Below are 27,143 nucleotides of genomic sequence, written 5' to 3'. Positions count from 1 at the left end.
CTGATGAAAGTACTTCGTAGTAGGAAGACCATGTATCCCCTTAATCTTCAGCCAGCATTTTATATAGCTCAGAAAAAACCCTTAACACCGAGGTTAATCAAAACTTCAACAGTAAGGATGGAAGGAATAAATTAGCCTAGTTTAACTATCCAAATTTTATATAAAAATATTTGCAAGGAATAATATTTTCTGAAATATTTTTTGCCAAAATGTCATAATAAAATTTTAAACAGATTAATTTTCACAAACATTTTTACCTGATTAATTGATACATTAACTGTATTGTTAAAATTAAGCGATGCTAAAATATATCGATTTACAGTAAAATTGTTTCTTAATATTCACTGTGATCAGTTTGTATTCTTAAGCTGCTGAAAGCAAATTGTTGCATGGGAGCATGTTCTCTGACTAGAAACACAGCTGGAATGTTGTTGACCTTGCAAAGGTGGTTTTGATAATCTTTATAATCAAATTACCTAATTAGAGCTATTTAACACTGTGGAGTCACTGGAATGATACTATCATCAAAACGCAATGTAAACTGATCCCTCAAACAATTACTAGAGCAAAGATTTGCCTCTGCTACATGTTCTTCATCCCAATAAATAAATTTTGCTAGATATCTGCAAATCACTCCAATAACATTTGCCCATATAATGAAATTAAAATGAATCAATACTGTTTGCACACTTCAAATGCCTCTATCATGCCATATAAATCCAGTTAAAAAGTTATACAACACTTTGAAATGGTAATAGAGCTTCGTGTGTGTGCAATAATTTGATAAAAACATCTTGAATTCCATCTCATTTGACAGGAAACTTTAGACACATTAGCTAGAACTATTCAACTGGTTTCATAAATGTCATGTGGAAGTCGGGTCCAACTGCAAATAACAAAGACCCTGATTGGCAGTCGCATCATGCACTGGCAGACCAGGGTCAAGGCTGTTTCTTCTAGTGATTACTCCTGACAAACTGCATATACCCAGATCTGCCAGCACATCATACAACAGCAGATCTGGGTCTGTGCAGTTTGCATTTGACTCGACTTAAAAGTGAGTATATATAAGATCCTTGAAATAATTGATTTTTGTTATTGTTCTAGGGTTTAACGCCATTTTTCAGCACAAGATAGGCTATACATGGCGGCCAGTACACCTGATGGAGGAAGAGCCCTGGAAAACCCAGGGAAGAACCACTGACCCACGAGAAGCTACTGGCAGGCTTTCCCATGTACCCACACTAGCCGAGCCTTGGACTCGAACCCACGCAGACAGAGGTGAGATGGCAGTGATCCGGAACAGTGAGCGCTTTAGACCACTCGGGGCCCCATTGAAATAAATGAAGCCAAATATCTGTCAAATCTATTTTGATTTTTGAGATCCGTACGAGCTTATATTCATTACCTTTCCTTTTCCTTGGTAGGATCTCCGATAAAGGTCTCCTCTGTACTTGTTCATACCTGAATTTGCTGAAGTCACCCTACAGTTGAAAAACAGTAAATCTCAATTGCTTATCTTCTTTTATGATGAATAATACATTACATAAGTATGTAACTTAGTACTCTTAGGTAAATTTACATCTACATATTAAAATATTTACCACTTGCAAGCAGGATATATATTATGCCAGTTATTAAGCATAGTTTCTTTAATTTATGGCACAGAGGGACAGCTTAGAAAAATTAAGTCCTAGTCAAGGTTTTGAAATGAACTTCTATCAAGGAGGTAATAGTAATTAAACTGACATAATGGATGTTTGCATAAAAAGTACACCTGCTTTTAAGGGACAACAATGATAGGTCCCATCTCTAATATTTATGAACATATTGACCTCTATATAGCTCACTTGTCATAGTGGACAGTTTTGTGTTCCTATGGGTGTCCTTTCTTGACAGGTTTAACTGTGCATACACAGAAACAAAACAAGTGGCAAACGTATAAATGTATAATAGAATCACAATGATAGCAGAAAGAATCCAACCTCCTGTCTACTTTTCTATTAACTAAAATCATATAACCTACCTTTGACACGGCTGGTTAAAATTGTCAAACCAATTACTCACAGGTCCATCTATTTCTTGCAACAGTAGGCAAATTCCACTCTTTCTGAAAGCTATTTTATAATGCCTAACTCAAAATGAAAATCACTGGCACTCATTTCTGTCATTAAAATGGGAAGAACCACTGATAACATCCATACCACTTCTCCCAATTAACACATGTTGACTGGGAGAAGTGGAGAGGGTGTTACCAATAGTTTTTGCTTTGTACTGAAAGAAATTAGTACTTTTGATCAAATGTCTCTCTGCCAAGTTAAGACACGATATTTAGTGAGTCACACATCATTTTACCTTTTATTTACATTATAAAAACTAATGACAAAGTCAGAAATTAAAATTTGTTAGGAACTTTTTTAAAATTCAATATGCACTGATGTTATAAACTAATTTAAAAAAGAATGTTTAAAAATGTTACCCGGAAGTTATTTCTTACTAATGCTGAAATGTATACATGATTTTATTATCTGAATATTCATAACATGTATTGGATTCATCTTCATATATTTGTTGTGCTGTAAACATGAAATATTTAAGACTGGATAAGCAATATTTATTTATCAAAACCTCAAGAAGTAACAAGGTTAAGAGATAAATATTTTTAGCTCTTGTCCTAAACAGCAGCCAGTATTTTTCAGAAAAACTCCACCAAAATGGACAGTCACATTATTTCCATCATGACAATAACTGTCTGTTGTAAAAACTGAAGGGCTCTCACAAACATTAGGCAAAAGGTTTCATTTTCAAAGACTTTCAAGGCCTTAACAATACCATTGTGAAATTCCAGTACTTTCAAGCTTTTCAACAATATGTGTGAACCCTGGATGATGAAACAAACTACACCATTTCTTTGTCGGAAACTTTTGTTCTTGACTTAAAGCACAGGCAACAATCTGAAAATTTAGGTAGCTAATTACATGCTTAATTGCTACTTTTGAACCTTGCTAATAGTTCTAACATCGTATTATTGCTTTCCCTGAGGGGACTGTTTCTCAGCAATGGCATGGACATTTCAACAGAAAGCACAATAGGAGATTTATTCTCAAGGGAAAAGGCAAAAACAGACTAAGTAATGTATATACCCACTTCTAAGTCAAGTCCAAATGCACAATGCATGTACCCAAATCTGCCATCGCATAATGTGCCAGCAGATCTTGGTCTATGCAGTTTGTTTGGAATATTCAGTGGAACAAACATCATAGACTCTGATCTGACAGCATACTATACAACATAATATCAGTGTCTATGTTGTTTGCAGTTGGACTTAACTTATAAGGAAGTATATAAATTATATGGTACATTACAGGTGGTTCGGCATGGCAACGGTGCATATAATAAGGTGCTGGAACAGGTGCATAGCTGCCAACCTTCCAGGCTCACAATTAGTGAAAATGTGGATAAAAAGTCGTGAATTTGGACATGAATTCGTGAAAAATACCATGACAATAACTCCATCCACTCTGACCACTCCGACCGTCAATACTACACTATATCAAATTCGCAAAATAAAAATAAAACACTATATATATGCAGAAATATTTATTTATCAAGACATGACACTGTGGCAGACTTGAACTTCCTCAACTGCTTGATCGTAAATTTGTTTTCTAAACAGTTCCGACTTCTTGCCTGCTGGTTGATCTTGAAGACTAAAATTGCTGACAAATTTTCAGCAGCTAAGGAGGCCCTAAAGTCTGTCTTATGTTTCCTCACTAAAGAAAATACTTTTTCGCTGTCACTGTTGCTGCGAGGAATGCACAGGAGCTGCAGCATTTTTGGTTCTTCAACAGGAAAATTTGGAAGCGATTTTCGAGTCCAGGAACATTTGTCATAACAAATGGTTAGCATGGTCTCCAGCTGATAAAGGTAGATTGTGTTCGACAAGAAAACTCACAAATAATGCTTCAGCGTTGGTAGCCTGCAGGTCTTCCGCCAACGGTTTAAAATATTCCAGAGCTGAAATCTGCAAATTCTTATTTTTCCCAACTTCTATGTGTTTTTTGCAGCCGACATTCTTCCTCACATCGTCTCTGCGATGGCACACTGAGTACAAAAAGCATGAATGAATATTAATGTTTAATGGCAGAATGCATGGCCAATTTTTGATGTATTCCAAATTAAACTTCACTTTTTGAGTAATACATTTCTTTTTCCTTAATGGTGAAGATATTTTCAAGATCTTACATTCGATGCTGAACGGTAACTCAAATCAGTGTTTTGACGCATGCAAGGAGCAAATTTCCGGTTAGGCCCCAGTTTCTCTCAAAAGCATTTGTAAAACTACTTTTATACATATAGATTAAGATAGGCTAAAATGCTTGCTACCGGGCCAACTATACTAATCGGCTGTAGATCTACTAATATTGTGACCAGCAGTGCCGGACGGTTTCGGCAACTGCGAATAGCACGACTAGCGCTTAACGGGAAATCGGTTATTTTGTTAAAGATTTAAAATAATTGACTGGAAAATTCGTGAATTTTTGGCTTACGGCGTGAATCCGTGAATCGCTGAAAAAGTCGTGAAATTCACACCAAATTCGTGAGGGTTGGCAGCTATGCAGGTGTCATAACAATTGCCATGTATATATCACAGAGACAATGCAAATACTTTTTGTGTAAAAATAAATCCCAGCAGTTAGTCAGTCAGAATTCAAGAACCTATGATGCGATGTACGAAATTAATTAATTCACAAAAGATACTGTTCAATCCAAATGAGAATACCTACTTGACACCATCTGTTTAGAGCCAGCTCAATCAAGGAATCCACATGACGTCCTGTCAACTTCATTTCTGACAGTTTCTTACAGTTGAAGCAATTCAGCAGGGCCTACAACATATATGCATGTCATGTAAAGCAAATAAGCTTTGAAAAAATGCTAGGTAGGCAAAAAATTAAAAATGTGCTTGCCTGACAATATTTACCTAATTAAAAGCATACTTTAAAACTCTGAAAGTAAGCCATTCTTGAAAACGAACCTACCCCATAAAAACGCCAACCTTTCCCTCAAAAGTATGCCACCTAATTTGATGCATGTCTTCAGTGCTCCATGTAACTATCAAACTTCAGTAACCAGGTGACCTAAAAATAAATTTTAGTGACCATCTGGAATTTTACGTTGCCAAGTACTAATAATTTGATAACCTTATAGAGTAATGGCAGAAATCTAATGCGTGGGGAATTAATGATAAAGAAGATGACAGAAAGTGAAAGTTTTGTTTAATGGAGTGCAGTGCTACACAGGGAAAATAAAATATTAAAGGTGCAAAGTTCTAAATATCAAAATGTACCTCTATGTTACTTGCCTTATATGTCTGCCAAGTTTGGTTGAAATACCTCAAATGATTTGAATTAAGCAACAGAAGCAAAAAAGTGTGCAGAGAGATATTTTAAGGTCAACATGGTGTTAGCTACATGTAATATCCCTCTATATTACTTATGAGGGGGGTGGAATACAAAAATGGCATTTAGGGAAAACATTTACATGGGTTTTTTAAAATTAAAGGTTATAGCAAAATATGAACCCTGTGAAAAATGGTGTGTGTGTGTGTGTGTGATTTGGAATTTTAATGTAGCTTTAACAATTTTTCAGTCATATCACTACAATGTCTGCAGTGTGGCAGTCTATAGTGATGTCTACCACTGGAGCATCATGCCACAGACATGTAGCATGATATCCCATCCAGTCATATTATCCCGAGACAAGGCCGACCGGTCCTAACACTAACCTCTTAAGGCAGCTGTTAGTACCATTTTTTTAAAAAGTCTTTGCAATCACTCGGCTGGGGATCGAACCCATGACCTCCCACATCCGAGGCAGATGCTCTAACCACTAGGCCACAAGAGCGGCACCACATGCAAGGCAAAAAAGATATCTGCAACAAATCCAAAACACAATAATCCACAAAATCTAATATATAGATAATCCATGGCACAGTGTTCTGCCAATAAAGTTGCTACAATGTACCCCAAATGTATCTGACAATGCTTTAACTCATGACATTAACGCAGAGCTGTAACAATAAAAAAAACTAAGTCATTGGTCGTTTTGTATATTTACACTGGCAATGTTGCTAAATTTTGGCAGTTTATGATACAAACATTTCACAAAGCTGATGTATTTTAACAACGAAGAAAAATATCAGTTTGAGTGTGCACCAAAGCTCAGATGATTCATGAATGCTGGGACAAACCCATGTTTACAAAATTTCAATATAAGCTCAATCTCCATTTTCAGCATTATCTAACCTGTATTAATGCACTGCATTTCTGATCTATGTATAAGTACATACACATGCTGTTAGTCCTTGCCACTTTTCATGTACCTACCTGTGCATCTGGGGGAGGGCTGTTGCCAAGTTGCGAGAACTTGTAGCCTGACCCCATGTGCTGTAATTAAGGCAATAATGGCAATAAAATCTGCTCGTTTCAAACCAACTAGGATACATTATTATATATATTTTTTTAATTCTTGAAATTGAACACATACTCAGTGTTCATTCCAGCAACAGAAAAAGTGGGGCCTTCAACTGGACAGAAACCAAATGGATATGGATGTGAAAACATTGAAAAAAATGTATGCACAAGGAAAAAAGGTTTATGATAATGAAATAGGACAGTCTCAAAACTTTCACCATAGATATCAATGCAATAATGAAATTAGAAAGATATAATTAAAAAAATATACAATAAACATATACTCTAATAATTGCATTGCCTTACAATGACACCTCAACTCAAAAGATGAAACTAGACTCTCTAATGAATACAACAAAAAAACAGAATTCATCAAATGATATATCAAAGTCACCATGAATAACTAATGAATTTTATATTCACCAGACTGTCAACATGTTATTAGTAAAGATACTCGTGATTCCTGTAACCATATGCACTGACAGCATTCACACTTCAAGATCTAATTATAGTTAAAAACTCACATCCTTTGAATAAACTTTTTGACCATCTGTCCCTTTCCAGTGATGCCACTGTGTTGTTCTATTGCCAACTAGTTTGCTTTGCTGCTGAATATGTTGCTCAATTGCTAACCATGTTGCTCTGTTGCCAACTACGCTGCTTCATTTCCAACAATGCTGCCCTGTTGCCAACTATAAGGCTATACTTACATTTGTTGCTTTTTTGTTAGCTATGCTGCCATACTGCCAGCTATGCTGCCTAAACAGCCAGTCCCATGGCTTCTGTAAACTGTCTGTAAGTTAGACACTACTTGATGAGATCTCAAGATCACTATGTCTGCACATAGCATATGCATCCTATAATTATACTATATGAAAACCCAAGTGCAAGCCCGAATGGTAAAGTAGAAGTGCACATCATGAAATCTGGGTATATCACTGTAAATGACCTATGACACAGTTACTATTAGTCAAGGTAAAAAACATGAAAAACTATATTAAAACTGAATGCATCAATTATAAATCAAGTGCATTTCATCGATCCACTGCATAACAAGCTATTTTCTTGCCTTACTCCATGCCACATGGGTCCTACCAGATCAAAAAGTAAAATCATTTAGAAAAAAAAAATGGGTTGCAAATACCCTTATGTGTTTCTTGTTGAATTAAGAAATTTAAACACAAATCGTTTTCAAGGTTACCAAAAATGCATTTTACACAAAAATGCTTCTGGTGCAACTTATGATCATAAAATAAACCCCCAAAAATCATTTGAAAAACTAATAAACTTACCAAAAATGTTACACTTTACTTCAATAATTTCAAAATATTTATAGTCACATGGATTTGTTCTCCAATACTATTGATGCTTAAGTTATTTCATGTGCATGTAAGTGTTCACATCGTAATTAAGTCACAATAATTTGTCAATTTTTGCATTAAATATATTATACTTCTCTCTTTTCATAACAAATCGGTAAAATAAATACCCAAGTACATCAACTATATACAAATAATCCCATACATTCACTTGTCTTTTTCTCCAATGGACACAACTTGTTGATATGCCAGTCGAGCTGTTTTTACAGCTTTGGCAAAGATTTCTTTAACCTTCCTTTTTGTCACCACTGACTTATTTTGGCTCAATGTGCAATCGTTTCTTTGCCTTCTCAATGACAGCCTTTTTCCTTTCAAGCTGGTGCTTGTATTGGCAACATGCAGTGCACATATTCTGACAGAGGGCTACATCTGTTGTTTCATGCAAGAAATCTTTCTTCTTATAGTAATTAACTGCACTTTTTCCAGAAGCCGTCTGAGCTTCAATTTTTCTGTATGCAGCTTCTTTTGTAGGTGCTGTTCCAAACTCCTCCAACCGCAATTACTTAATTCAGATCTTACTTGCACAGCTCACAAAATGCCAGTCCTCTAGCATTCGATTTTCTTATAAACTGACCAACTAAATTTCCATTAACTTTTTGCTTCAGCCATTCCCATTGTCATACGTTTTAAAACCTTTATTTAAACATTTCGTGTCATGCTCTCTCTCAACAAACTCAGGACACCATGTTTTACAAGAATGCATCTTCCTTCCATAGCCATTCAGTTTCCATTACATGAAGATTCATTGGATGAATTTAAACCTTTGACCAATCAGAATACTCTTTATGAGAGTTGTCTGCTAACTAATATATGGAACAAACAATTTACAAGGGTCTTTGCAGAATGGGACTGGACAGACCATTTTTTTAAAACCGTATTGGAGATAATATAAAAAACAGACTATATCAAGAAATCTGATTCAAGTCAGGAGAAAAGCTGAATTCCGCTTTAAACTCAGAAAAATCATGTCTGCATACTCTAACTCAAAAACCACTTCATTGCTTTTAAATAATAATTATAAAAGTTTCATTAAAATTACCATTCATTTTTAAAAATATTCCTCAACTAACACATTTTTAAGTCAGTATATTCTACTTTAAATTATCAGGTCTCAACAACCACACTGCACACACTTATCACATGACAGATATGGTATTCTGTAATGGATTTGACGCAAAAATTAAAGTGCTCTTTACTGGACTGGACACAAAAATTCTATTATTATATGCTCATTTTTTTCTCCGTTAACTTTACATTGTCAGAATCGTTCAGTGTTTTATGATATTGCACACCTTCATATTCCATTCACGTGTATAAAGGAACTACTTTCTATTGTAAACAAACAATGGACTCAGATGTCAGCACTTTTGATTTGTAAACAGATCATGTACACTCGCATAGTAGGCATTTTACACTGTGGTTGTTGAAATTTGTTTCTGAATGAAGTAAAGCAATTGTTTTGTGGACTGCCACATACCAGTTACTTTGGCACATTCCGCATTTACTTTTTGATACAATGTTTCGGATTTAGGCTAGCTATACAATAGACACAAGAAAGGGTCCTTACAAATAACATACAAGTGTCAAGACATAACTGTCTTCTTTAGCTGGTGATAAGAATGCAAAAACTACACAGTTTTACATCCTGAATTTCCTCAAAATGTGCTTTCTCAGTTCTGCAAATCTGAATTAAATTAGCCATGTCATAGATTCTCAATCTTGATTACACATTTCGAAATTGTACTCTAATTTCGAATATACGTGCAATTACATCCTCCTTACTGCACTCAAAATGAAATAAGCATTAAATTCCATAGTGTCATTTTGATAATTGCAAATGAAAGACTTCATATTTTTCCCACATTATGATTTCAAACATCCAATGACAGAAACAGAAACACATTTGCAGATGTCAACACGTTTCTCACTTGCTTCTTCAATCTGATGTATTTCATGTGGAATTGTCACATATAAATCCAGTTCATAATCACAAAATTTCATAGAATCGAAAAAAATACCAAAATCTATTAATTCCAGATCAAATGGAAAAGTTGTTGCAATGCGCATTCATTAACAATATAACTCCAAATTTCAATTTTAACTAGACACGCCATTTTCTTTTCAAAGCTATGTCGAGCACGTGACTAAGTTCAAATTTATCTGGGCGGAGTTATGTGCACATTAATAATGTTGTTATTGTGTAATGATGAATCTGCGCTTGTGTGTAGTTTGGAATACGGCATCCATTCAGTTATTTTGTTTCTTGTTGTGTATTTTGTTATTATAATTAAGCATTAGGTGGAATTTTAAAAAATTACCATATAATAAAAAGGATACTGTATTTGTATGGGAAAATATGAACTCGTTTTGTCGGATGAATATGCTGCACTCCAAAGTCGTGCAGTATTTACATCAGAAAAAACTTTTTATTCATATTTTCCCATACAAATGCAGTAACCTATAAATACTCTTCACTGTATGAGACAAGAAAATTGGACTGGACAGGAAACATGACATTCTTATTTGCACTGGATTGTACAGGCTAAATATGGCATTTTATTGGGATAGACATGAAAAATATGGTACTTTTTATTGGACTAGGCACAAAAAATATGGTACTTTTTATTGGACTGGACAGGGAAAAGGTGCGGTGGCTGAATTGTTTACATGTGTAAGCAGCTTAGTATGGTTTATTGTCTGCAAACAGAACTACTTAAAATACTTTTTAGTAGGATTTTTCTCAAGTCTTTTCTTAAATTATTATGATTTTCATACTGAATGTGGCACGTCAAGAAAAAAGCCGATGTTGATGTGAATCCTTTGTAATACACATTACATGACATTACACATCAGGTTGATTTAATCATAATGCTCATACAATTTTATTCAAAATACATTATTTACCTTTGAAAAACTAGTTTTTATATGCTTAATACTCCAGCTGGGTGATTTTATACCTGAAACAGGAACTCTTTGATGGAGGCTTTGAGACCTGTCATGAGAATAAGGGGTGTGTGCGGATAATGGATGAGATACACACTTCTCGGTGCCTGGTATTTCTGGTTCCTTTGCTGGGGAATGAACAACTTCATCCATACTGCTCCATTGTGCAATATAGTTGACACACTTGACTTCTGAAAGGTTAATTTCCACAAATCTATCAAAACATTAGATGCGTATATATCAATATATATCTGTACGTATCTGTATACTAATGTCCTTCAGGCAGAAGCAATAACACTACAGACTATGCAAAATCAGTTTTCATAATATTAATGCATTACAAATTTTGTATATGCATTTTTGTTAGTTTGTGTTTCTGTGTGTGTGTGTGTAGGATATCACTGGACAACAAATTTTTACAAAAGTCATGTTACTGAAATAAAATTAGTCAATTCTTATCAATTTTTATGTGCTGAACACGAATATGACAGTCAAATTGCAAAATTGGCTCTAGTTTTTTTTGTAATCTGCAAGAAATTAATGTTTACCTAACGAAATGCATTCCAATAGTAAAAGGTCAACTGTAATAGCCTACCTATAAAAAATCAAGTCATTGACTACATCTTAGATTTCTTCGCCTGTCTCTTGTACAGCTGTTCGGGAGCATCTCTGAGGAGTGTCCAGCAGTAGTCAGCCAGCATTGTAGTGGACCATTTTCCCTGGTATCTTTGTTCCATTGTTGCGATATCTTGATGAAAACGTTCGCCGTGTTCATCACTAACAATACCACAGTTGCTAGGAAAGAAATCCAAATGGGAATGAAGGAAGTGAATCTTTAGAGACATATTGCAGCCAAGTTTCTTATACTTCATCAACATGTCTTCTACTAGTTCCTTATAGTTTTCTGCCCTAACATTTCCGAGGAAGTTTGTAGAAACTAGGCGAAAAGCATTCCATGCTTGTTTCGCGTCACCTTCCAGCAAGTTGTTGAACCGGTCATCTTTGAAAAGCTCTCGAATCTGAGGACCCACAAAAACTCCCTCTTTAATCTTTGCTTCGCTGAGTCGAGGGAATTTTTCATGCAGGTATCGGAATGCTGGCAAAGTCCGGTCAATGGCTTTCACGAAGTTCTTCATCAAACCTAGTTTGATGTGAAGGGGTGGTAGCAAGATTTTCTGAGCCTCAACCAGAACTGGGTGTTGGATATTCTTCTCTCCAATGGCTACATTCTGCCTGTGAGTCCATTCCTTCCTCATGTAGTGCATTTCCCTTGCTCGGCTATCCCACTCGCATAAGAAACACATGTATTTTGTATATCCTTGCTGCAGTCCCATTAAAAGGGCAACTACCTTCAAATCACCACAGAGGTGCCAGCTGTACTTGTTATACTCAATGGAATTCAGTAGCTGCCTTAAGTTATCGTATGTCTCTTTCATGTGGACAGCATACGCTACTGGAATAGATGGAAGAATGTTTCCATTGTGCAAAAGCACAGCCTTGAGACTCAGTTTCGAAGAGTCCACAAATAGTCTCCATTCTTGTGGGTCATGAGTGATTTTTAAAGCATTCATGAGGCCCTCAATATCGGAACAGAATATCAGATTACTTTCCTTTCTGAAGAAAGGCTCCAATTGCTGGTGGCGCTTTCGATATGCATTAATTGTGACATCTTCTTCTAGAAGATTCCATTGTTGGAGTCTTGATCCTAGCAATTCTGCCTTGTTCTTTGATAAGTCCAAATCACGAATCAGGTCATTTAGTTCTTCCTGTGTTATTCTGTGTGGGGTTGATGATGCACCACAGTGAAAATCTGGATCACTGCATGCTGATGGACCAGGGGAAGAACAGGTCGACTCACCTTTGTCTTCGTCAGATGAATCAAGAGAATATTCTGCTGGAGGTTCTGGAATAGGAAGTCCCTCACCATGTGGAACTGGTCTCAATGCAGACGGAATGTTTGGGTAGACTATTCTCGACTTCTTTCGCTTCGTTATTCCGCCGGAAAGAGGAGGAACCAAGCAGAAGTAACAGTCATTTAGGTGGTTGCTTGGCTCTCTCCACACCATTGGGACTGCAAACGGCATTGATGACCTTTTGCAATTCAACCACTGTGAAAGCTGTGTTGTACATGTAGCACAGCATATATGCGGAGCCCAAGGCTTGTCTTGGTCACCAACCTTGCATCCGAAGTAAAGATGATATGCCTTCTTCACTTGAGAATTGATACTTTTCTTCTGGTTGGCAAATGTCACTTCCCCACAAATATAGCAAAAATTGTCCGCGGTATTAACACACTTTCGAGGCATTACTGTTCTTTATTGTACGTAAATGGATAAAATAATAAGTTTTATGTAACAGTAGCTTGAACTGTCTCGCACAACGTCTAAAATATTTTAAATGCTGAACCTATCTGATTGGGCTTTATATAGTACACTGCTTACGTCAGCTTCAGCAGCCGCCTGGCATTAGTATAATAGGCCTACACATGTATAGTACACTGCTGACGTCAACTTACTTCAGCAGCCGCATGGCATTAGTATTGCATTGCATCAGAAAATGATGCAATCAACTGTGGATGATGTGAGCATGATGGTATTATGCAATGTTACATCATTATTCCGGATGTTGCTGCAGTCCTACTGGAGAAATTTACACAGTGAAACATAGAAAATGAGGTATATGAATATCTTCAAAACGAGAGCCAATACAAATTTTTCACGGTTATATTCGTGTTCGGCACACCAAAATACTACAGATTAGGGCCTTTTCAAGTCAGTAATGATTTCACTGTTGACCAGTGTAATGTTGTATATTGATGCAATGTGACTGCTGAAACCCTCTAACACTTTGGTGCAATGCAATTATCTTTTATTTGACAGAATTTTAATGTATTTACCTTTAAACTTCTATCTTGTGGGACTATACAACCGGGATTGTGCTGATTTGAGATTAAATCCTAACAAACACACACACACACAGTGTCAATAGTGCCAATGTTTACAAAGCTAGACTATTTAATGTCAAGACATCATAAATGGGTATCTGGATTTGTTTGCAATAGACATTTTAATGTTTAAATTAGTTCATTTCCATTTAACAGTAAGACATTATTGGTTTTAATTTGTTAAACCTTGCCAATTTCCAAGTATGATAAAGATTATTACCAGTATTTGGGTCCCATCTCTGTATTAGAAAATTCCTCCAAAGACTACAATGTATAAAATATTTTGAACGACAATGACAAAAAAATGAGATTAATCTACATACAGTACAATCACCACGGAACATTGACAGGACATGGTACACCATATTCTGAGGATCATGGAGCCAAAATGATCTTTCACCAAAAATCGGTGTACCCTGAACATGTAAGTATGTGCTAAATAAAGAAAGGTTCAAGTTCCTAATGACTGGATAAAAGTCATGTACTTTGTGAGGAAATCAAGAGCTTTTGAGGAGAGGATTAATGTTCAGTAGGTAAGAACAATAATATCCTATCACAGCATCTAGGTATGAACCTCATATAAATAGTATAACAATCTCTCCTCAAGTAATGTTCCCAGTACCCTAGCCAGAATTGTGCAGACTACCAGCTAATGCAGTCCAATTTCCACATTTTTAAATTGACACTGTTGTCATCATATTTGTTTTTATAGTTACTGTTTGCAAAGTGCTAAGCAAGAATCGCTTGGATTTGGCTCAGAGAGCATTTCTACAGTTTCCATAAATATATTTTATTTAGTTGACTAGACCAACCCTATAGCACAACAGTGTGCAAACTTTGGACCCCAGTAATATCCTAAAGTTTCACTTGGATGCGGCAAATGATGTAGAAGAATTGTGACTTTTAAAAACGATGCAAAACTTTTTAACTGTTCATCATGATGCTTGAGCAGGTGAGATAAGAATTCCCAGCACATCAATAACATTAAACCTACAGTAATGTTATTAACGAGTTTCACTTGAATGCAGCAACTGAGGCGAAAGATATGTCTTTCAAAAACCGCGAAAACGTTTTTACATCACTTGACAAGTGACTACATCTCACCATTCTTTCCGGATGAAACAATAATTTAATTTAATGTTAATTATGATTTGATGTAAATGACCTGACACTTACTGGATCAAAATAAAGCCTTAGATGCTTTCCCAGCTTTTGCTTCAACTGGACTGGATCAAATGCTTCATCTTCATCTTAAAAATAAGAGAATGAGAAATGAAAATAATCTCCTTTATGGTTAGCTCACAGGAACAAAATATATGTTGCTTTATCCGAATACAAAGAGATAACTTAAAAGCTGTAAAATCAGATTAATTCTGAACAACTAGAATGAAATTAAGGAATGTATATCTAAAAGCTGACTGTAAAATTATATTCATGGAGAATAGTATTAAGTAGTTTTTTACATGGTTGCTATAGAGGTCACACTGCTGCTAGGTAAGCCACACACATTTTAAAAATATAAATAACTTCAGGAACATTCCTATCCTTGTTTTATTCAAAATTAGCTCAGAGTAAGATGTCAATAAGATATCACACCTGGATGCTATGACAACCACCCTGATCATTAGGAAGCCATTCCTGGCACATTTTCATTAAAGCTTATCCTCATAAGAATTCCAAATAGGTTCAGTCAAAATAGGCTCATCTGTTCTGGCAAAGAAAATAAATGCAAATGGTTGCTATGAAGAACACCCTGTAAACAATTTTTATGGAGCATGTCGTAAGAAACATTCCCACCAGGTTTGATGAAAATTGGCTCAGCTGTTTCAGAGAAGTTGAAAAAAATAAAAATAAGGATGATTGAAGTATGTATGACTATATCATAAGCCCAAACAAACATCAGCCAAGTGTGAAATAAAAAAGGCCATATTTCATCAAAACTCAAGTATGCATAAAGACCTGATCTAGGCATCCATAAATGAATACAAATACATGTAAAATTTGCAGTTTTGAAGTACAATTTCTCTTATTTAGTTATTAATAATGAGGACATTGTACGACTGAGTGGAAATCAGATACACAGATATAAGGTATGAATTATATAATCAGCGTTCACCTAGAATCCAAAGTGCAGGGGACATTGTTGACATATATACAAGATTTGGAGGACAAAAAAAAAACATTCAAAGGGACTGAGAAAAATACAAGATAACACTTAATGCACTAAAATAACAATGAGATGATTTTATTCACTTGGAGACTGTCACCTTAACTTTGCAATTGGCACTCTCTATTCATATTTTCCATTGGCATTTACGTTATTGTAATAAATATTTTATCAAATGTGCAAGTAATAAATAAAAAACACAAACTAATTCTTTTCAGTTCTGAATCTTGCTCTCATTAAAATTTATGTTTGGTTTTTCTTTTGTTGGGTTTAACAGCACTCTTAACACATTATTCACTATATCATGCCGAGGCAATGGGAGCTAGGAACCTTTTCCATGTACAAACTGAGGCAGCACAACTTAAGTGTTAACTCTTTATTTACCTGAGTTTCTTATGGCAATAACTATTTTTATCTAAATTACTATTTTATACTGACCAAATGGTGTATTTCTGATGAATTTTATCCATGAAATTTGTTATTTTTTCCAATTAAAAAGCATGCCTAGAGGGTACACTGGAGTAAGTGTTTGTGTGTTTTGGATTTTGAATGTAGCTGTAGCAATTTTTCAGTCATATCGCTATGATATCTGCAGTGTGACAGTTTACAGTGATGTCAAGCACTGGGGCATCATGCCACAGACATATAGCAACATGTCCCACAGTCAATTATCCTGAACCCAGGCTGACTAGTCTTAACACTAACATCTACATGCTGAGTGCCATGTAAGGCAGCTGCTAGCATCATATTTTCATAAGTCTTTGGTGTGACTCAGTCGTGTTTTGAACCCACAACCTTCTGCATCTGAAGCAGACCCTCCAACCAATAGGCCACCTGAGTGGTCAAACATTCAAATAAAGGTTTGTTAGACACAGAAACTAAGTTTTAAGGAAACCCAGGATCCAATAACGAAGGCGCATTGTTGTATAAAATAATTCACCCTAAAGCAACGCGGATATAGGAAAAATAAAGTGAACACAGACATTAAAAACCACCTCACTGATTCCAAAATATTCCTTACATCCCCACCAACTTGAAAACAGCAATTTCCAAATTTCTTTATAAGAAGGAAATATCCCCTCTAGATTGGAACAACATGCTGCCACACAGGTAAAAGGAAAATAAACAATTACCATTGCTTTCTTCCAGCTGGTAGCATGACCATATGCTTTTTCTTGGGTTGATTTGAAGACCTGTTGAACAAAAAAGCAGAAACGTGAATGCAGGTAAACATGGTATAAAATAAAATGCATTGGTTTCAACACTATGAAAAGTGTGTGTGTGTGTGTGATTTGGATTTTTAATGTAGCTTTAAAAAAATATTCAGTCATATTGCTACGATGTCTGCAATGTGGCAGTTTATAGTGATGTCTAGCACTGGGGCATCATGCCGTAGACATTTAGCACGACATCCCACCCAGTCACATTATCCTGACACCAAGCCGACCAGTCCTAACACTAACCTCTTAATGTTGAGTGCCAAGCAAGGCAGCTGTTAGTACCATTTTTCTAAGTCTTTGGTATGACGTGGCCGGTGATCAAACCCATGACCTCCCGCATCTGAGGCAGACTCTAACCACTAGGCCACCAAGAGCGGTCACTATGAAAAGTATTATTAAGTGTGCATGAAAATTGTTCAATGCACTACAACACTGCATTGACAATGGTTTTCCACTAAGAACATTTTTAAGCAAGAAGAATTTGAAACAGAGATCCTTGTATCATTTTCAATCACGTGGTTTATACCTTGTAACAGAATCTCGTTCATTAACTAGATTTACAATACACTTTATTACAAGAGTATCTTAAAATATTCTATTTCTGCACAAATATTCTTATATAAAAATGTGAGCACAGTAGAAGATACCTTCTGTGCTGTGCTACATTTACTCTCGCACATGTTACCATGGCATACCACAGTGGGAAATGCCTTCTGTGTTATTCCACTACATTTACTCTTCCACATACTTTCATGGCATATCACAGTGGGAAATGCCTTCTGTGATATGCTACTACATTTACTATCCCACAGTGGGGACACTCTTTCTGGACCATAATACATTTATTCTCCAGAACCTGCATACCACTGGAAAATACCTTCTGAGCTATACTACATTTACTCTCCCATATATTATCATGGTATACCACAGTGGGAAATGCTTTCTAGATCATGCTACTATATTTTAATCACTGCAAAATCAACACTTATGTAAACAATCCTGACGATGAACTTCCAGTCATAGTGCACAGAAAAAAAATAATGACTACATAATATTTAGCCTCATGGGTGTTGTTTGGCAACAAATGAATGCAACTAGACAAACATAAATGAGTGACAATCTCACTTTGGACATGTTAAATTCACAGATTATATGATGTGTTCGCTAATTTTCTTTGCACTCAAAGAATAATTCTTGGTTTACAATCCTCTTACATCATACAATTTATGATGGCTCTTCATATATTTTAGCAATAGGATAGTCTGGACCTAACTGATGGAAACATGAGGTCTTTAAGCATATGACTGCATCAGATTGCTATTTTTTCTTCTCAAACCTTCCATCCATTTAAGATATATGTACATTCCATGCTTTTGTTGAGTATTTATAGATCCAGAAACAAAAGCGGATGTGTCTGACAATCTGCGGCTAAAATACTGTTAAACGATGAAGCAATCTCATCACTATCAAGCTGCATTTCAAATCTGGTACAAATCTAAAACTAAATGACCTTCATCCAGAGCAGAGATATCTTAAGCCCTTACTCACCAAAACACAATGTATAAAATCAAAGTATCATATGCTGACATTTACCCTGTGTGAATAAGTGTTAATTTTTAGTGCATTCTAAAATTTTCACAAAAATTGTTAAAATAATCTCCAAAGTTATGATGATTTGAATATATCATACGCAGTGGCAGTTGGACCAGTGATAGACATTAGTTCTGAATGCCCAAAATACTGCCAGAGTCCAAGTAAATAACACAATGCTAACACATTTGCACTGGATAATACTGGAAGGCCATAGAGCCAAAAACAAATAACATTTGAATCAGAATATATTTTTGCAAGTATTTGAATAGCAAATTGGCATTTGAATATTCATTTGTTTACCCAATGAGTGCCGACACCTAAATCATTTCAATAGTTGACTGTGCTGATCACAGGCACTTCCTCTGTCTTTAAAAAGGAAAAGCTTTTGATAACACCTTCCCCACTTCTACCATTCAAAACAAAGTGATTAACTTGTGTGGTTCAAAATCTGACACCTTGCTCATTCCATGCTAATTTTATTATAACGTCACTGTATTCAGCCACTCATACTGGCAACAAACATCATTGTAAAGTAGCTACTTATAGCTTTTTCACCATCTAAGATAATAAGTACTTAATCTTTATCGATCATTTAATGGTCACTTTTACACTTAGTTTCTAATTTAATCAAGATTCTGTGGGCATATACTTCCAGTATGTCATGCTGTATATTGATTACTTTCAATTCTGATAAGTGGTTGTTGTTTACCTTTGAAAAGAATCAATTAGTATCAACCAATACAACCGAGTGGAATTGAATTCAATGCATGACAAAAATACAAGATTGAACAGGGATCATATCAAGTCAACAAATGATTTCATCAAAGTAATTTAAAAGGCAGTTTCAACAATCCTATATTAAATAACTACAATCATGCAATTCAGTCTAAATTATAATTTTAACAAATATAAGAAATAATTGAGCCATCAACCATACACAACAAATGTCAAGTTGTATCAAAAGTTAACTTGTGTGATTTGGATTGTGAAAAAATGTCTTCCAAAGAATTTAGTTTTCGATAGTCCCTGCTTTTACAGACCTGCCAACCCTAAGGAGTCCGTCTCAGTAAGGCAGCTGATTTTATTCCATAAGACTGAGTAGTTTTCAGCAAGGTATAACAAAATATCAACAACTGCTATTGTAAAGCTGGAAAACGCAATTAAAAGTTTGATGCATTGACGCTAAACACTATGTTCAACTGAAAAGTTTGTAAAGTACGCACAGACTTTATTTACCACTAGTATAGTTGCACAAACTCTAGTTCCAAACCCTATGTAACTCAATGGCTTGTTGCTATCTCTCAACCTGACACAATTCTTGGAAATTCTTTTCCATTTTACACGACAACAGCAATCATATCTGCTGCCACGAGACGTACTCAAATTGGCACATGATGTCCAATAAACATAATTGTGTTCTTTCTAGCTTTTATTCACAAGAATCTGAATACTCATTTTTATTCTTCTGTGTTGATTATTAACACTTTTCTAGAAGCTTATTTTCCCTTTTGTCTTAAACATGTATCACTTCAGGATGCCATTTTAAAAAATTCTATAATCAAGAGTTTGATCATGCAGATGCTTCTCATGAACAAATAGCTGCAGTTTAAAGCGTCTGGGGTGCTGCTGTAAAGATAGTCTGGTTCCCTGACTATATTTCACTAATTCTTTGATGAAACCCGGATCCAAATAAAACATGGATGAACCAATTATCCTGATTTTTTGGCAACCATCATTTTTAAGTAGTTTTTGCTAGTATGCCGCAAGTTTATATTTTCAAGGTAATTTTCATAAGACTTATGGCAAAATCGTATGAGTTGACAGGTCTACATTTAACTGAACAAGTACTCATGAGTTACTGCCCCTTATTTAAACCTATCCATTGTTTTCATGGCTGTGTGTGTGTGTGATTTGGATTTTTAACGCAGCTTTAATTTTTTTTTAGTCATATTGCTATGATGTCTGCAGTGTGACAGTTTATAGTGATGTCTAACAATGGGGCATCATGCCACAGACATGTAGCATGATGTCCCATCCAGTCACATTATCTTGTAACAGGCCGACCAGTCCTAACACTAACCTCTTAATGCTGAGTGCCAAGTGAGGCAGCTGTTAGTAACATTTTTGTAAGTCTTTGGTATGACTTGGACGGGGATCAAACCCATGACCTCCCGCATCCGAGGCGGACACTCTAACCACTAGGCCACTGGAGCGGTTTTCATGGCTGTCACAATTGTGTATCCAAATACCCACCAAGCAGTGTGTGAGTAACCTGCGCCACCATTTTGGTTTCCTAACAAACCTTTGTCAACATCACTTACACTCAAATAAAAATTGTATTTAATTGTCGATAAGGACATTTACTTCATCAAAATGATACACAGATTATACTTGAAATTAAGTGTCCCTATAGCACAAGAGACAAAATAAAGCTGGAAGTAACCTGGCTTATGTAGGAAAATAGAAAAGTGAAGCTTAACAACAATCATGCATATTACTGTCAAAGAGAAATGCAGTTATATCTGACAAACAGACAACATTGTGATTATACTTTTTGTCAAATATTTTTTTTTTATGGTGTCCCCAAGGGTGCTATCTTAAAAGAGTATTTCCAGACAATAAGCTTTAGGAAACAGTATCACTTATGGAATTAAAACTTCAAAGCTTGTGTATTATGCCAGATTTTTATGTACAAATACGTTTCATGAAAGCAAATGCTTGTGCCAAAGACAGCTGATAAATCCATTTTAATTTGTATGGCCAAGCATTATATTTGTGATGAAGATGATGATGGAAGCAAGAGTTGCTCAAAGATGTTTCATTTAAATAAAATATGTGTCTAACGGAACACAATTAGGCATCAAATATCTAAATCAAGTATTCGTGAAATACTTTTAGAAATCTGAAATTATATAACAATTGGCTTTTTAAACTGAAAGATAACCAAATGATTGATTTCAGCCTATGAAAACTAAAAATCATTCCATGTTTCCACTTGTTTATGTATCCATTTGTTTAAGCATCTGTTTATTGATGAAACTGTTTATGAATGAATAAAAAAATAGAAGATTTCAATGTTGTTTTTTTAAGAAAAAAAGAGGGAAAAATTCATTAATTTGTTCCTGTGCAGCTGACATGCCTAAGAGAATGTGATGCATTAGGATATCCTTACACACAAAAAGAGACATGCCTTCATAATTTTCTGGGGAAAACATTGTTATCAGGGAATCAAAATGGCAGACACGGTGGTGCACATGTTTGATGATATTACACGAAAAGAAAGGATAGTTTGTCTTTGACAATGAAAAAATATTTTGGCCATAGAGAGTTTGAAAATAAAGAGGGAAAACAGCAGCCACATTTGTCTTTTAATCCGAATCCAATAGAAAATTCACTCAAGACAATAGGCATCAGCATTTATTTGGGTTTCAGTGACATGTGGTGATACATTAAGGGAGTTACGATACTGAAACTTAAGTGGGAGGGGGGTCCAACAATAAAGGGCTATAACTGCTAAATGATGACATAGAAAATATGGACAATGAAAGTCATCCAAAGTCTCATCAATATCTACCTTGCATATCCGGGGCCCCGAGTGGCCGAGTGGTCTAAAGCGCTCTCCGTTACGGATCACTGCCATCTCACCTCTGTCTGCGTGGGTTTGAGTCTAGGATTTGGCCAATGTGGGTAAGTGAGAAAGCTTGCCAGTAGCGTCTCGTGGGTCAGTGTTTCTTCCCGGGTTCTTCCTCCACCATTAATACTGGCCGCCATGCATAGCCTATAGTGTGCTGAAAAATGGCGTTAAACCCAACAACAACAACATTTTTGCATATCACTTATGGCTGATATTCAATAATAATAATGGGAATAGTTGTGGTTAACAAAAGTGTGATAGACAGGACAGGCTCAATTTCATGGGTACTTTTCTATGAAAGTGAATACAATAATAGTACTAAAGTCTTACACAGCAAATCCAGCTCTCCAACCACCTCAATGTTGAAACTGTCTCTCTTCTGAAATTATAAATAAACATTAATTTGAAGTAACAATAATAAATGTATTATGACTCTGTGGTCTTTAACTAAGTACATGTAATAGAGTCACAACCAACAAGTTCTGTCAATTCCAACAAATAATTTATTTCCCTAAAATACAAAGTGAAAAATGTAAAAGGAACATAAGATATTGGGAATTAAATCCCAGATAATCCTAGAATTTCCAACACAAGTCCTGATGATTAAAATTCTGATAAACTTTAGTGGTATTCCAAAATAAATCCAACACTGTAAGTGTTGATGTGCCTGTGATGGCCTGTGTCATAGTGATGTGCCAAGTCTTCTGTTGAATCACAATAATACAATCCAAGAATATATCCTTATTTGAATTTCACTATAAATCCAAGTTTATTTCCATGAATGTTATTTTTGAGCACTTTGTATTTCCAAAGAAGAATAACATGAATTAAATAATTTGAATAAATAAATTCCAGCCAAAATTAATTAATGGGCACAACAATAATACAACTGATTTTGCTCAGATCTTACATCATGAATAATTTCTAAATAATCAAGATTATATAGTCTTCTACTTGACCTCAGGTCACAATTAGCATTTTCTAAAAATAACTATTACCAAATGGAAACTTTAATTCTGGAAAGTTCCAAATGTTTACAAGATAAACTCTAAGTAACTGTCATAATTACAATTTCTGTTACTAAAATTATAATATAAAATGTGGTAAACAACAGGCAGACCGTGCATGTAATGGGGAATTTCAGATTGAGATAAACATGTTATTTACAAAACCAAATTCAATGATTCAGGACAGGAAGAAAATTAACTAGATTTTCCTAAATACAATCATCCATAGCACATAATGAAATTTTAAAAAAATAACAAACAATGAAAATTAAATATACACAGCAAAATGCCGAAGATATAATGTAATAACGTGCAGCTGGAGTGTAGTGAGTATGAATGTGCTTTTAACGCCATGAATCAAAAGAAAAAGAACCAATCTCAGTGTCTGCATACAGTGGTCAATCAAAACAAAATTAATTAGTTGTTGTTCTAGGGTTTAACGCCATCTTTCAGCACAAGATAGGCTATACATGGCGGCCAGTTTAACTGGTGGAGGAAGAACCCTATAAAACCCAGGGACCCAGGGAAGAACCACCGACCCACGAGAAGCTACTGGCAGGCTTTCCCAAGTACCCATGCTAGACGAGCCTTGGACTCGAAAAATTAATTAGTAGCAGTAGCTTGATAATATGCCTCAATAACAAAGCTGATGTTCCATACAGTTGTCTCCACCACCAGTCTTATCAGAATTAAAAAAATAAGGCAGAAAACAACTTGTTGATCTAGGTCTTCAACTAAATGAAATGTCTGCCAATGAATTTTAACAACATAAAACTGCTTGACTGTGTCAGATTTAAAATTGGTCACAATGAAAGGCATCAAAGTACGCATCTAAAACAATAACACTGTAACAGGGGTCTTGGAAATGCTTAATTATGTGTATTTAGATGCAATTTATTTATCTGGGATGCAGAAAAACACTTGCACATGAGTCTTCCATACAGACATAATAGCTAGGCAGCAAATTCAAAGACCTGCTGCTCTTGCTTCACCCACCTGCTGAGTTGGAAAATGTGTTGATCAATTGATCATTCAAGCTGTGCTGATATTTACAATGACAGAATTCAGCACGTTTTCACTAGCACTCAGCAGCTTGTCAGTCTCTGAACTTGCCACCCAGCTATTGTGCAATGTTTTTCTGATACTGTCATTATAAGAGTACATCAGAAGAACATTACACAATAGCTGGGTGGCAAGTTCAATGACTCACTAGCTGCCGAGTGCTAGGGAAAATGTGCTGATATTTACAATGACTGAATCCAGAGGCAGAAAGACCCAGAGATGAACATGTCATCAATGAACAATGTTAGCTTTCGTTTTTGTGTTCATTTCGGAGTGTAGCCAAATAAGTAGTTCATGTGAAACTGAAATTAAGACATGTTGAAACTTATAGAAAATTCTGCGTGAAAATTTTCATAAGTATTTAAAAAATTACAAAGAATTCCAAATAAATAAAACTGCCAAGGTCTCCTTATTATAATGGACATTTAGCCACTTCAGTTATGTACAATATGCTTCTGGGCACGGAGAGGGACTGCAACTTCTGACCTCTAAACTATGCAATTCTGTCCATATATGGGTTGCAAACTTTTGAGATATTCTTGAAAATTAAGCACTAATTCTTCTGCCTAAGTGGATAAAACAAATCTGTGTGTGTGTGTGTGTTTTGGATTTTTAACGTAGCTTTAACGATTTTGCAGTCATATCGCTACAATGTCTGCAGTGTGGAAGTTTATAGTGATGTCTAGCACTGGGGCATCATGCCGCAGACATGTAGCATGATGTCCCACCCAGTCACATTATCCTGACACCAGGCCGACCAGTCCTAACACTAACCTCTTAATGCTGAGAGCCTAGCGAGGCAGCTGTTAGTACCATTTTTATAAGTCTTTGGTACGACTCAGTCGGGGTTCGAACCCACAACCTCCTGCATCCGAGGTGGATGCTGTAACCACCAGGCTACCAGAACAGTCGTAGAACAAATCTTTAGAATACTGCATCAATAAGAGACTGACCATTGGGAAAGGGGCTAAAATTTGTAAAGTGAAAACTTCTCTGACTTTCAAAGACATGACTAACTTCATAGTACAAGTCACATAGGTCATGTATGCACATTTACTCATTTTAAACTAAATATAAATTGTTCTTTTAAAATTTAACACTAATTTTCTTTAACCGAAGTCAATTCAATTCAGATTAATGAATGCTCTGCCCCTTAACTGTCACCAAGAAAGTTCCAGACGAAATTATCTATCGCTATGGACTTTTACAATGGTGGCTATGTACTAAACTTGGGTCAAAGTAAAAGTACATCGGGTGGAATCATCACAATCTAGTGAAGTACGAATGTGTTTAACAATATGTGTAGCTTTCATTGTGGCATCATAGCATGCAACATTCAATCCGGATTGTACTGGATCACACAGTTAGGTTCATTTCATCCAAAAACATGTACATACTTTAACATTGATTTTGCTGTATGCACCTCTTGGAGTGTCTCAATAATGACCTTCTAGGAAATATGGATGTATGCGAATCCAAACGAAGTGAATGCTTTCCACTTAAATGTACGAAGAATCAAATTCTAAAACATGCCACTAGTACTGAAGTAGTCGGTGCTGAATGCCTACATGACCCATGTGACTTGTACTTTAGATAAAATCACTGCGCCATAGTCCAACAATGTAAGACACATCACCCAATATTTTTTTTCCTTGGGGGTGATAGGTCTTACTGCCTAACTAATGGCACTGTATAGCGTGTTTTGATTTCAACTAACAGTATACTGAAAGTCCAATTTTCAGAAATATCACACACAACTGGCAACCAATGACGACACTTTCCTACAAAGTAGAGTTATAATGTTTTTGTCAGACTTTACTTACCCAGATGTCTTTTCTCTAATAAATTAAAATTCTCACAAAAGAAATGGACCTGTTTTCAAGTTTCGTTGGCTGGAAAGCGACGAAAGCCAGGAATACCGAAATCAGGTTAAGTTGAAATATTATTCTTTAATAAAATGAATAAAATTATATTATGCCTATTGGGACTGTAAAGCAACGTTTTGTTACATTCAAGAAACATATCCACCACATGAACCTACTTCCACATACTTCGACCACCGTCCCATTGTAACAAATTTCAAATGTATGTCAACGTAACATGTAAATGCGTCCATCTGCTAGTGTCATATTTTCATTCCGCCAGGATAAAGAGCACTGTATATTAATTACACATAAATTAGTGGAAGAGTGTCAATATATGCTGCCAAATGTGCGAGATATCCCTGAAACTTTGACTACTCGTTCCAACGTCAACGACATCGGAACACGCTATACAAGCCCGTTATTTGGATAGTAAGACATAGCCCTTAAACAAAACATGTGCCATGTCTTACATTGTAGGATTACACTGCGCCCTGCTCCTAGCGAATATTAAATGACTTATATTCAATAAATGTTATCCATCACTGCAATATAAACAGAACCTTAGACTAAGCTGGTGTAAGTACCGAACAAATCTCTGCTATGAATAGTACAAAATTTCGTTTGGGTCCTTTGGTTGTTTCTGATGATTCGAGATGAGAAATGTCAGACGAGGACAAAAAACTCCATTTTTTCAAAACGGGGAAAATATCTGAAGTTTTGCATTTGCCAACGCAGCGCTTTAGAATGTCCACTTCCATTTTTATGAAAGGGGGTGAAGAAAATGTTAAATGGACGTAATAGTTCACATTAATAATTATGTTCTTGACAAGTTTAATACAAATTCGGCGCCTTT

The 27,143-nt window shown here is 35.7% G+C and overlaps 1 protein-coding gene across 1 annotated transcript in view; it reads right to left on the bottom strand.

Annotated features, from left to right (window-relative positions):
* Positions 1-27,143, bottom strand: part of LOC149780575 (centromere protein N-like) — a 40,706-nt gene extending 13,563 nt beyond the window's left edge. Inside the window, exons 1-7 of the mRNA XM_089937689.1 lie at positions 26,875-27,143; positions 22,687-22,735; positions 17,043-17,102; positions 14,919-14,992; positions 10,813-10,989; positions 4,788-4,889; positions 1,409-1,484 (exon numbers count right to left, since the gene is read on the bottom strand). Coding sequence (XP_089793815.1) covers positions 1,409-1,484; positions 4,788-4,889; positions 10,813-10,989; positions 14,919-14,992; positions 17,043-17,102; positions 22,687-22,735; positions 26,875-27,048 — 712 coding nt within the window. The 5' untranslated portion in view covers positions 27,049-27,143. The remainder of the gene's footprint in view (positions 1-1,408; positions 1,485-4,787; positions 4,890-10,812; positions 10,990-14,918; positions 14,993-17,042; positions 17,103-22,686; positions 22,736-26,874) is intronic.

This window comes from Sinohyriopsis cumingii, chromosome 16 (genome assembly GCF_028554795.1).
Source record: "Sinohyriopsis cumingii isolate HCF-2022 chromosome 16, ASM2855479v2, whole genome shotgun sequence".
In the NCBI taxonomy this organism is placed as follows: domain Eukaryota; kingdom Metazoa; phylum Mollusca; class Bivalvia; order Unionida; family Unionidae; genus Sinohyriopsis; species Sinohyriopsis cumingii.
This window is presented reverse-complemented; position numbering and strand designations above follow the sequence as displayed.